This window comes from Echinops telfairi, unplaced genomic scaffold (assembly GCF_000313985.2).
Source record: "Echinops telfairi isolate 266 unplaced genomic scaffold, ASM31398v2 ScPeMD7_70;HRSCAF=299, whole genome shotgun sequence".
NCBI classification, from domain to species: Eukaryota; Metazoa; Chordata; class Mammalia; order Afrosoricida; family Tenrecidae; genus Echinops; species Echinops telfairi.
The window spans coordinates 15,297,456-15,309,109 of NW_022103968.1; the positions used below are offsets into that span (position 1 = coordinate 15,297,456).

The 11,654-nt window shown below is 53.8% G+C and overlaps 1 protein-coding gene across 1 annotated transcript in view; it reads right to left on the reverse strand.

Moving 5' to 3' along the window:
* VWA2 (von Willebrand factor A domain containing 2) overlaps positions 1-10,362 on the reverse strand; it is a 43,369-nt gene extending 33,007 nt beyond the window's left edge. Inside the window, exons 1-2 of the mRNA XM_045291485.1 lie at positions 10,268-10,362; positions 1,464-1,521 (exon numbers count right to left, since the gene is read on the reverse strand). Of these exons, the coding sequence (XP_045147420.1) occupies positions 1,464-1,521; positions 10,268-10,291 (82 nt within the window). The 5' untranslated portion in view covers positions 10,292-10,362. The remainder of the gene's footprint in view (positions 1-1,463; positions 1,522-10,267) is intronic.
* Positions 10,363-11,654: the final 1,292 nt, after the last annotated feature.

The following is an 11,654-nucleotide window of genomic DNA, read 5'->3' on the forward strand; positions in this document are numbered from 1 at the left end:
TGTGTATGGATTGGGATAACAGTTGTATGAGCCCCTAATAAAATGTTAAAAAAGAAAAATGTCACTTATTTGTCATCAGAAATAAATATTTCACTATAGAATTACATATTGTTTTGTGATGAATCACTATGCTTTCATTATGTTCAATTTGTAACAATGAAAAGACATCCTGCAGACCCGGTATTTCCATGACAATTCATCACAGTAGTAAAGTGACAGTTATGAAGGAGCAATGAAAGTACTCTGTGGTTGGGGGTGACCACAACAGGAGGAACTGTATGAAAGGGTGGCGGCATTAGGAAGGTGGAGAACCACTGCTCTAGAGGGACAAGCCTGTCCTGGGCGGCGGCCCCTGCAGTTTGCTTCAGGTCACCTGATGAGCTCAGCCCTGGTGGGCGGGCCTCTAGCTCCTCCTGGCCCTGTCTTCCTTCCCTGCCCGCCCTTCACCTCACCTCACTTGCAGGTGCAACCTCAACTCATTGGGAACACTCCCGCCACTGGGATCAGTGCTCCCGCCCTTCTATTAGTCTCTGCTCACAGAGGAGCTGGTTCCAGTCAACAGGCTGAGCCACCCATCAGCCCCAGTCAAAGCTGTCAGACGGACAAACGGACACAGCTGTCTCACGCCAGCAGCAAGTCAAGGCACAGCTTGCTATCAGAGAGAGAACCTTGCAAATTTGATGACGGCAGATAAGTCAGGTTCAAATGTAATATCTTATCCTCTGGTCTCCCTTTCAACCCATTTTAAATGTGTTCTAGTTTCTTCCTCTGTTTTACTTTGTTATTGTTGCTAGGTTTGGGGGTATGTTTTTCTGCGAAAGAAATCCAAGACAGGAAAATCTATGGAGACCATAACTGGACTAATGGCTTCTTGGGGGTACAGTAAGGGAGGTTGGGGGGAAAGAGACTAATAACAAGGAGTACAAGAAAGAAGAAAATATTCTAAAATTGATTGTGGTGATGACTGTACAACTCTTTTTCATATGATTGAACTACTGAATTATAAGATGTAAATTACGGTATGTGCAATAAAACTGTTTTACAAAAAAAACAAAATCAAGTAGACCAGGGGGATCTGTGAAACTTAAAAAGCAAAACAAGGCACAGCTGTACCTAAAGACAGGAGGCTAATGAATGAAACAGACCTTCCGCGTGTGTAACAAATGGCAGCTGGGAGACGAGGCTGGGCCACACTTACATGAAACCAAGCCCCTCTCACTGCGCCGAGTCGATTCTGACTCACAGCCACGCCGCAGAGCAGAGCTGCCCCCGGCTGTAAATCTTTACAGTGCAGAAAGCTTTATCTGCCTCCTTCAAAGGGCATGGTGGGCTGGAACTGCTGACCTTGTGGTGCACAGACCAACGTGTAACCCACTATGCCACAGGGCTCTTTTTTAACACGCACACACACTCTCACTCACTCCCACCCTAGTAATCGCCCCCCCACCATGAGGACCTCTTACCTGTGGAAAGCAGGAAGATACAGGTGGCTCCCAGCCACAGAACAGAGGACATGCTGCCCTAGGACAAGGGAAAGAAAGCGCAGCCAACAATGAGTGCGGGAACTCCCTGTGTCACCCCACCACCCAGACAAGGACGGCTCACTGCCGCCCAGCCGATTCCGACTCTTCGTGACCCTACAGGGAGGGGAAGAAAGGCTCCTGGGGGTTTCAGAGACTGTAACTCGTTATGGAAGTCGAAAGCCTCATCTTTCTCCCGCGAGGCAGCTGGTGATTTAGAACCGCTGAGCTTGTGTTTAGGGCATTCTAATCCAGAGGATGCTCCTTGCCTTGGTAATTGATGCAACAGCTGGAAAACCCATGGGAGACTTCACTCCAACTACTTGGTGTTAATCAATAAGCCCAGGCTGTAAATCTTTACAAGACAGCCTCCTCTTTTTCCCTTGGAGCAGCTAGTGGATTTGAACTGCTGATTTTGTCGTTAGTAGCCCAACACAGAACTCCACAAATACCTCTCACATGGGTAACATTCAGCTCCACGGGGCCTGGATCCGTTTTTGAGGGGATTACTGAGGGCAGAAAGTAGGTCATTTTACTGAGAAGTTATCGACCTGGTGGCATCGTGGACTACAAGTTGGGCTGCCAGCAGCAAGATCGGCAGTTTGAACCCACCAGCCACTCTGAGGGAGAAAGCTGAGGCTGGCAGCTCCCATAAAGAGCTCCACCCTTGGAAATCAGCCGGGGCAGTTCCACCCTGTCCTATAAGGTGGCCTTAAGTCAGCATCAACTCGATGGCAGTGAGTTTGGTTTCAGAGTCTGAAGGACCTTGATTTTGACACCACACTGTTAGGGATCGAAGAGCATTTCCAAGTTTTTTGAAGTTCTAGCCTACACTTGTAGATGTAACCTTCTGTGGGAACAGGGTTTTATGATGCTCGAGAAGGGGCCAGTATGGGGTCTGTCCTATACCCAATCGCTTGTAGTGCAAAGCAGAGAGAGAAGGCGCAGGGAGATCTCCCAGGAACCAATGGCAGATCCGACATTTCCTGGATGAGACCCTTCCCCCAGAGGTCTCAGAGTGCCTTCCCCTATCCCCAGGGGCCTGAGATTGGCATCTAGCCACTAAACTAAGGAAATGCATTTCTGTTCTTCAAAGTCAGCCCCCGTGTGGTATTTCTGCTACTGCAGCACCAGACAACTGCCAGTGACAGACCAGACTGCCTTCCCGCTGTCCCCGTGAGGCCCCGAAAGGGCACTGCCATCACTAACATCCCAGAGGAATGATGTCCAGTCTTTCCCGGACAGCCTGGAGTCTAAGCAAGGACAGGTGGGGGGTAGGTCCTGAAAGGGATCACACACAAAACTAAGATATAGGCTCCTTCGCTCCGCCCCACTGGCAGCCCTCAGGATAATTTAGCAAGGGGGGGGAAAATTCTAAAAATGCGTAATAATCAGTTCTGAAAAATCTATTCATTGCCCTTCAGAATCCAAAGTCACAACCCCTCCCCCCAGCACCCCACCCTAACTTCTCTGCATTAAACTAACATACCAATAAAGTCTTGAGAAGAACAAGGCAAATTGTACTAAATTCTCCTTCTGTTAACAGATAACAGCAACTCTCACTCAGGAACTAACAGAAAGGGGGAGGTCCAAGCTTTGAGGGAACTCCCTGTTCGAGACAGACGAAGGTGGCGAACAGGCCGTCAGACAGCAGGCGTCACCCCTCGAGGGCTCACTTTAGCCTGTGAGCTTGAACCTGCAAGTCCCTCTGACAGAGCGGTTCTCGGCCTTCCTCATGCCACGACCCTTTAATACAATTCCTCATGTGGTGGTGACCCCCCAACCATAAAATGATCTTCTTGCTACTTCATCACTGTCATTTTGCTACTGTTATGAATTGGGCCACCCCTGTGAAAGGGTCTCTCAACCCTTAAAGGGGTCGCGACCCACAGATTGAGAACCGCTGCCCTCAGGTATTCGGTGTTCGCTTTTCAGCTGTTGAAGTCCAGGCCTTTCTTCCAAGGGGCCCGGGGTGGCCTTGAACCTCCCACCTTTCCATGAGCAGCCCAGTGCACTGACTCCTCCCACCTGCATGGGCACAGCAACTCTGTGAAGCACAGAGAAGACAGGTCCCAGCCCTCTCTGGCAGGTCACTAACATTCTGTTAACCTCACCTGCACTGATAGCCATTTCTTCAATGTGTCTGATGCTACCATCAACTCTGCCCAGGTAGACAGGCAGGCCTCCCAGCGGGCATTTCCCCACTCTGAATCCAGGGGGCAGAGACGCAGGGGCAAGTGCTCAGCCCGAAAACCCACCTGAAGAGCAGCGCTGCCACTGACCAACGGGGGCAGCAGAGTGCACAATGACTCTGCTCCTGCCCCTGGACCGGACGTGGAATTTCAGAAATAGCCGCAAACAGGGAGAGAAGGACTCTCTCCAGATCCTGTTTGCTCCTCTTGGGGAAAGGGGGCCATGCGGTGTGAGAGCGCAAGGGGAGAGGCTCAGGATGGATGAGCTGAGAAGCACCTGGGAGAAGAGGCTCGGGCAGGTGGGGGCTGACAGCCACCAGGATCAGGACCTCCACCCAGTCCAGCGGCTTTCCTCTCCATGAACCAGGATCTGGAGCCAGGATCAGCTCGGGGGAGAGGGGTGGGGGGGGGCTCCACCTCAGAATGCCATCCACACCAAGATGGCGGTGGGAGAAAAACCTGGCTTCAGAGCCCAGGCAGAGGCCACACCTGCTCCCAGGTGACGGAGGAGCCTCTTCATGAACCCAGGTGTCCCCACTATCTAGGTGCTGGTCTCTAACCAGCTCAGCAGCCTTCGGCCAGGCCACGACTCCTTACTACAAGATGAGGCCAGGCCACGACTCCTTACTACAAGATGAGGCCAGGCCAGTCACCACCTACCAGGGTGTCTTCTAGATTTAAAGAGCCCGTTGGGCCCCTCCTCTCCCAGGCACTTGTGACGATCTGACCTCACCCCATTGTATATTTAGTTCCAGGGATTTCAAAATGTTTCTAGACATAGGTGAATTACACACCCTGACCCGCTGAGCGCTCCTTTGGTCATGCTTCAAAGGGCTCAGAGGCTGCTCGGGTCTTTGGGTAACCCAAAGACACGTCGTGGGATAGCCCAGGCTGCCAGCCCCAGAGACAGGAGCTCCCCAGACTCGACCCAGAGGGAGGAGCAGTGGGCAGAAAGGAGATTGGCAGAAGTTTACCCTCTCCATGCTTCCAGCCCAAGCACATGCCAGCAGGGTGGATTTAGGCTTTTCCTTTGCCCCGAGGCATTTTCTCCTCTCGTGCTGTACACCTAGACTCAGAGCAAGCCTCCACCTGCCACCCAGGCACCAGCCGGGCGAGAGGCAGCGCAGGGAGAAGGCGAAGGGCTCACAGGGCCATCCAGTCTGCAGATTAGGCGGTTTCTCAGGGGCCACAGCACCTGACCTTGGGCAGCTGCTCAAGAAGGCATTTCAGGCCACTAGGTTTCTAGCAGCCCCCTCCCCAGGCTGCTGCAGGGATCACAGGGAAGAAAGAGCAATTAGCCCTTCCCACCTTGGGGTGCTCAGTAAACACAGGCACCCTGCTGCCAGGCTCCCAGACCAACCCAAGCAGCTTCTGTGCCTCTGCTTGCCCTGGTGGATGTTTTTCTAGTGTCTCCAATGTGTCCGCTCATCCGCACAAAATGTACCTTGGCAATTTGCGGATGGATACAAGAAGCGTGGGAGCCGATGACGCAGGCTCTGGGGCCCAGCTGCACCTCCGGCGCCTCTCCTGCAACACCGGTGGTCGTGGCAGGGACGGGAACTGCCCAGAAGCAGCTGTCCCGCTTGCCAGATGGTCCTATTCTCATGCCACGGACTAGGTTTTCCTCTCTGCTGGCACCTCAGCCCCCTGGGGCCCAGGCATACCTTCTGAGCCCATGAAGAAGCCCAAATCCGGCCTGCAGATGGGCTGGAAGGCTCCTACGGTCGATCTCTGAGTCCCTTAAACTCCTGCCGCCTTTTTGATACCAAGACAAACGAAGTCAGACCTCTTTCAACGTGGGCTGCTATGGGCTGATCCCTGTGGGAATCATCCGGTTTGTAACCGGGGCTTTCTTTGCGATGTGGCTGAGGCCAGAAAATCCCACTGGCACCAAGCTGATTCCTGCTCAGAGCCACCAGAGCGCACAGAGTAGACAACGGTCCCTTAGGGTTTCTGAGAGCGTTGATTGATCTGGATGGGAGCAGACAGCCTCATCTTCCTCCCTGACTGCGGTTAGCAGCCCAGTGCTGATCTCATGGGGCCACCAGCGCTCCTTGATCAGTGTGAGAACTCAAGCCAATCACTGCGGAGTTCTGCAGAGCAGCAAGGACACAGTCGGACAGGCAGGAAAGGAGATGCCACATGAGGATCACCAAGGAATGAGGAGCAGGACTAAAAGGCAAGGGGCTTCCTTGAAAGAGAGGGTCAGAGAAGGCAAGCATGCACACACTGCTTAAATCCCTACAGTGGGGGCCCTGAATTCAGACTGCTGGCCCCCAACTGTGAAAAGAAAACAGACTTCTGTTTTTCCAAGGGCCCCATGTTGGCAGGGTAGTTGCAGCTGTGCCCAGAATCAAAGAGCTGGTGAAGGGTCCTTAGCACCCTTTACAGACACTTCCCACCCAACAGCTGGTGAAGCCCCGGCTCCCAGCAAGGTGTTCTCAAAATGCTCAATGGGCATTCAAAATACAAGCTTACAACATGTGGTAGTTACATAATCTGGTGCCAACTGGAGACTAGTAAGAGTGAAGGGGTGGGGTCTAGCTTTCAATCAGGTCACTGCTTGATGACCTCATTTGGAGGGGTTATGTATATAAACAGCTCACGAGAGGCCAGACTCTCTCTGCTTGTCTCCCTGCGAGATATTCCTATTGACAAGCCACACTGAAGGAGCCACATGGAGACCCACGCCAGCACTGAGATACCTCCACCACCACTGGATCCACCAGACTTTCCACCCACTGGCCTGTGATCTTCCTGAATTCGGCATCATTGCATGGCAGTGTGAGTCTAAAGAGGAATTTGGGGACTCGTATCAACATATGGAGTAATATCGGACTGAGCAGGGGTGTTTTTTTAATGTACAATTGCTCTTTCATATAAAGTCTCTTACACGAGTCTCCCTGAATTTGTTTCTTTAGTCTACCCAGATTAACACACAACCATTTTTAAAAGATGGATTTACCAATACGACTCAACATCTACTCCCGTCTGTGAGCGCCTACTACATGCAGAATTTCCTACCACGGCTCTTCTATCCCGTCTATGTATGTATCTCCCACCAAATGATTGGGTGGGGCTATGCAAATAGGGCACATGTAACACTCTGAGGGAATTGGCTCATTTCAGTTGCTGTTCCCCTGGGACTCCGTGAGCGGTCTCAGAAGCAGGAAGGGAGCAGAGGCCGAGGCCCAAAGACCGTGGGACTGGGCAAAGAAGCCAGGGCAGAGCGGTTGTACTAGCAAGGTGGAGCGGCAGGTGAGCCTCCTGTCCCACAGAGGCAGAAGCTAAGGGACCACGTGGCTGAGAGCCTGAGGATGAGAGAGAGAGAGAGAGAGAGATTTGGCTGCTGGCTGAGGAGAGGCGCTGCTGTGGACCAAGGACTGGACCATTGCTGCTTACTGAACCTGACTTGTGGTGACCTGTTAGCTCCCTGAATAAATTCTCACAATTGTGAGTTTTGATTGTGAGTTCTGTGTGGCCATTGTAGCTAATTTATCAAACCAGGAAGAAAAGTCCAGTGTTGTAGGAGGGATGGTTAGTGCCAGAACAGGTAAGGAAAGATGGACGGTGGAGGCCTGTCTGACGTCTGCCTTGTGGCAACTGGCCTTGAGCAGGTGTGGAGATGGATTCTCCTTCTCCCAACGGCAGCCAGAGGTGGTCTGATATGGCCCTGAGCCATTTTTGGCAGGTATGAGCCCCACTTTACAGGCAAGTGCCTTCTCCCAGGCTCCCCAGCTAACAAGTAGAGTAGGCTGCCTTCTGGCCTCCCAGCGGGCTAGTCAGTTTGCCACCTTCTTGATTTGGAGGATAGACTCTACGAGCAGTCTTGGATCGACCAGCAGGGAGAGACGGTCGAGTTGGGAGGTAAGGGGCCACTCTCTGCCAGGAGGTCCAGGCTCCGGAGAAGAGGCCCTGAGTGATGGGCAGGAATGGACAGAAACCCACTGCCCAGGAGTAGTTTCTAATTCAGAGGAGACCTGCCCCCCACGACATTTCCAAGGCTGTCCATCTTCACAGAAGCAGATGGACGCGTCTTTCTCCAAAGGAGGTATGGCTGGTGCTTGTAATAGCCGTGTTTTCGGTTAGCAGCCAAGTATTTTAGCCATGGTGCCACCAGGGATCCTTAGAGGAAAAGACATCTTTGAAAAGCTGCCCAGCTGTGTCCTGCCCTTGGATGGGTTTCCACCAGCCAATACCTGTTAGCAACCCTCAGCTGGAGCACAGGGAGGGAGACCCTGGGCAAACTCTGCCTTGTTGTGCAAAGCCTTCAGGAGCAGCCTGTATGTAACCCAAGGGCAGGAATCAGCCCCTTCTGTTTCCCAGCTGTAAACAAGCACCTTGCTCATCCAGTTCACCCCTTTCAGGTCCATGACCTGGCTTCCAGGGCTCCCCGACTCCCATCTTTTCACTTGATGGCCTGTGCCTTCAGGTCCTGGGTTCACCCAGGACCAGCAGAGGTTAGGACAGTGGGGTTGGGTCAGTGGCAGGGCAGTGCGACCATCATCACCCACCCCCACCCCCAGCCCCACCCCCCAGCACACTGCCCCTGGGCCCAAGGAGAAACAAAGGCCCAACTAAAGCCACATTTGAAGACAGGGGTCTTTTGCAGGACAATGCATGCATCTCTTCCCCCAAGCAATGGAAGTGAAATGAGGGCAGAATGAAAGAGGAACACCCCCCCCCACCGCCCTACAAAAGGCCACCCCCACCCCAATTATTAGATTAGCCCCTGGATTGGAAATCTGAGCCCTTCCGGCACAGTCATCACCTGAATGCGGCTGCTCTGGCCAGGAAGGGCTGGCTGACTTTCTGGGGAACAATCCTCTACCTTGTCTGTTTGCCAAAACACTTGGCCCCGGCCCAGGGAATCGGAGCTGGGAGCGAGGGACAAGTTTCCAGGTTCACAGGGCAGTGGTGGGGAGAGTCCTCTAAAAGCTCCCTAGGGAAAGTCAGGCTCCTCTGAGAAGTGAGTCTGCACAGAGTCCGCACCTAACAGGCCGACAACCGGAAGTGAGTACCAAAGGGTCATGCTGGACTGGCTGATCCTGGATTCACTGGAGGCTGGGGGTACAGTTGGGTAGGCGGAATAAACCACGGGGTCCCCCACATTTTGCTGTGCCCGAGAGCTCTTGAGAGGTTGGCTTTGATGGCATTTAGCAGAAATTCTCTGCAGGGGACCCCAGGAACAGTGAGGTTTGGGAGTGCCCAGGTCCTCAGGTTTGGGGGCAGCATTCACTCCAAGCTCCGTTGCTAAGCAGCTGGGTGACTCTTCAACTCCTCTCTTCAATGGGGATAATCTTTAACAAACCCACTAGATCAGGTGTCCTCAAACTATGGCCCACCAAGGACATTTATTCAGCCCGCCGGGTGTTTTTGCCCATTTTGTTTTTTTACTTCAAAATAAGATATGTGCAGTGTGCATAGGAATTTGTTCATAGTTGGGGTTTTTTAAACTCTAATCCAGCCCTCCAACGGTCTGAGGGACAGTGAACTGGCCCCGTTTAAAAAGTGTGAGGAGTCCTGCCCTAGATGATTGCAGGAACAAAAACGCAACTGGCTCGGGTTGCTGGCTTTCCGGCAGCCCTTACTAATCCACTTCTGCAGCTCGGCCTTCTGCAACCTGGTTTCGGGCTCTTTTCTCTACAAAGGCACCTTGCTTACTACAAGGCCACAGAAACCAACCTCTAGGTTTTAGACATGAGCTTATGAAACACTTAGCAGCTCGATTCTGGGGCTTCAAGGAGCCCGGATGGCACTGACAAGGAAGTGTTGAACTGCTAAGATCAGTGATTCAAACCCACCAGCTGCTCAGGAAGAAAGATGAGGCTGTCTGCTCAGGTGGTAAAGATACGCAGCCTTAGACAGCTGACTTCGGGTAGGAATTGAATTGATGATGGGGGAAGGGGGGCAGGGAGGACACTGAGTGCTTCTGATTTTAATTGAAGGCACTATCGTTAAACACCGCACAAACTGATTTATTCCAGGCCCAGGTTTGGAGCCCCCTGGAAGCCCTTCTCTTCCTCCCAGGTGCCTCAAAAGAAAAACCAACCCCCTTGCCATTGAGTGGATTTCAACACAGCGCTCCACCTGTGGGGTTCCAAGTCTGTAACTTCACAGGAGTAAAGTCTCACCCTTCTCCCTAGGAGCACTTGGTGGTTTGCAATGGCTGACCTTGCAGCTTGCAGGCCTAAGCTCTGCCCCACCAGAGCGGCTGCCTAGCTCCAGACCTGGGATGTTTGAAAAGATGCACCTGTCCAGATCCTAAGGTGCAATTCTGAAACCCTCCAGTCACCGGCCCAGCAAATGGGAGGGGGCCGGGCCACCACGGGGGACAAGTCCCTGGGAGTTCCCTCCCCTCTAGGACTGCTTGCAGACCTGGGGAAATTGCATGAGAGCCACACCACACCTGCAAAGGAGAGGGGGGAGGGGTATGTCTGCAAAGCCCTTATCCAAAAAGCCAATCCACACCTGAGCTCGCTGGCCAAGGGTCCCGAGGCCGTGCTGGCAGCCTGGGTTTGGAACCCTCACCACCCCCACCCCACGCGCCCTTACCTGCGGTCCCAGCCCTTGGCTCATCACGGCTTGCTGGGGTCCCTAAGAGGGTCCGCTCCAGGCCCAGCGACCCCTTCTCAACCTCGCTGCTTGCCCGGTCCCCGGCCGGCCTCTGGGCCGCCAGGTGCGCTCTGCCCGGACGCGACTTCCAGGACCGCGCTCCCGCGGGACGCAGACAATGCTAGACAAAGCGCGCACGACCAGCCGGCCAGGGGACCGGCGTCCACGGGTCCTTGGGCACGAAGGCGGGCGGGAGCGGCGACCGGAGCGCGCTCCTTGCTCGGACCGCAAATGGAACCTGCCTGCCAGGCCGCGCCGAGGCCGCTTTTGGCTGGAACTGGGCGGCGAGGCCGGCAGGAGGGTGCTGCCGGCGCGCGTGCCGGGAGCCACGTGGGACACCTGTGTGTGTGGTTCCCCAGAGGCGGGCGGGGCCGGGGGCTCTCCCCGGGGAGGGGCGCTGGGCGGAGCTGGGAGCCCGCTGGCAGGGCACCCCTGTTGTAACCAGGGTCTGTATCCCAGTCTGCAGAGTTGTTGCGAGAGTGCTTATGCCGCCGTCTGCTGTCGGCTGCGCGCAGTTGATTGCTCAGACTGGGGCGAAAATGTTGACTCTGCTACCGTTTCTGCGTGTCATGGCGATTGCCTTTTGTGTATCATCTGTACGTATGTCCTGCGGTTGCAGCCGGACGGCGAGAATTGAGTGCCTGAAGTCCAAGCTCAGGGTTTTGTTTGCTTTTAAAACCAAACCCCACAGAGCCAAACAACGCAATGCCAGGCACGATGCAGTCCGTGTGCATGGCCAGGGCGCATACGGGTCATCCGCAGTGTTAATGTTCTCAACAGAGATTCGTGCGCATTCCAACAATCAAAGACGAGTAAGGGTGGGCACCCACACCCGCATCATCCCACTGCTCAGAGGTCACTACGGGCGTCACAGAATGCTAGGTCATTAGAACAAAGGGTTCTTGCATCGAGGGAGGGCTTGAGTAGAGGCCCAGTGTCCTTCTGCTGTAGTTAGCAGCCTAACTTGCCACGAGTGTTCTCCTTTTAGTCTATGTGCCCCCGGAGCAAGCACACCAGGAGTGTTGATCAAAGCAGTCCTGGCAACAAAACCAACAGGTGAATTCAGTGAACTTAGGGTTCGAAGCGTCACTGTAATCCGGCAGGAACAACAGCGCAGCCTGGGAGCACCGTAGAAAACGAACGGTTATGCAACCCATTCTGGCTGCAGGGCAGGGTCCCTGCGCCTCCGTGGTGTCCCAAGAGCTGACCATTTACCTGTAGAAAGGCTCGCTTTCCTCCTGAACTGTTTGTGTTGGGGTGAGCAGCCCAACACGGAACAACTGTGCCACCAGGAGTGCATGAGAAGGTTCAAAAACAGAATTTTTGC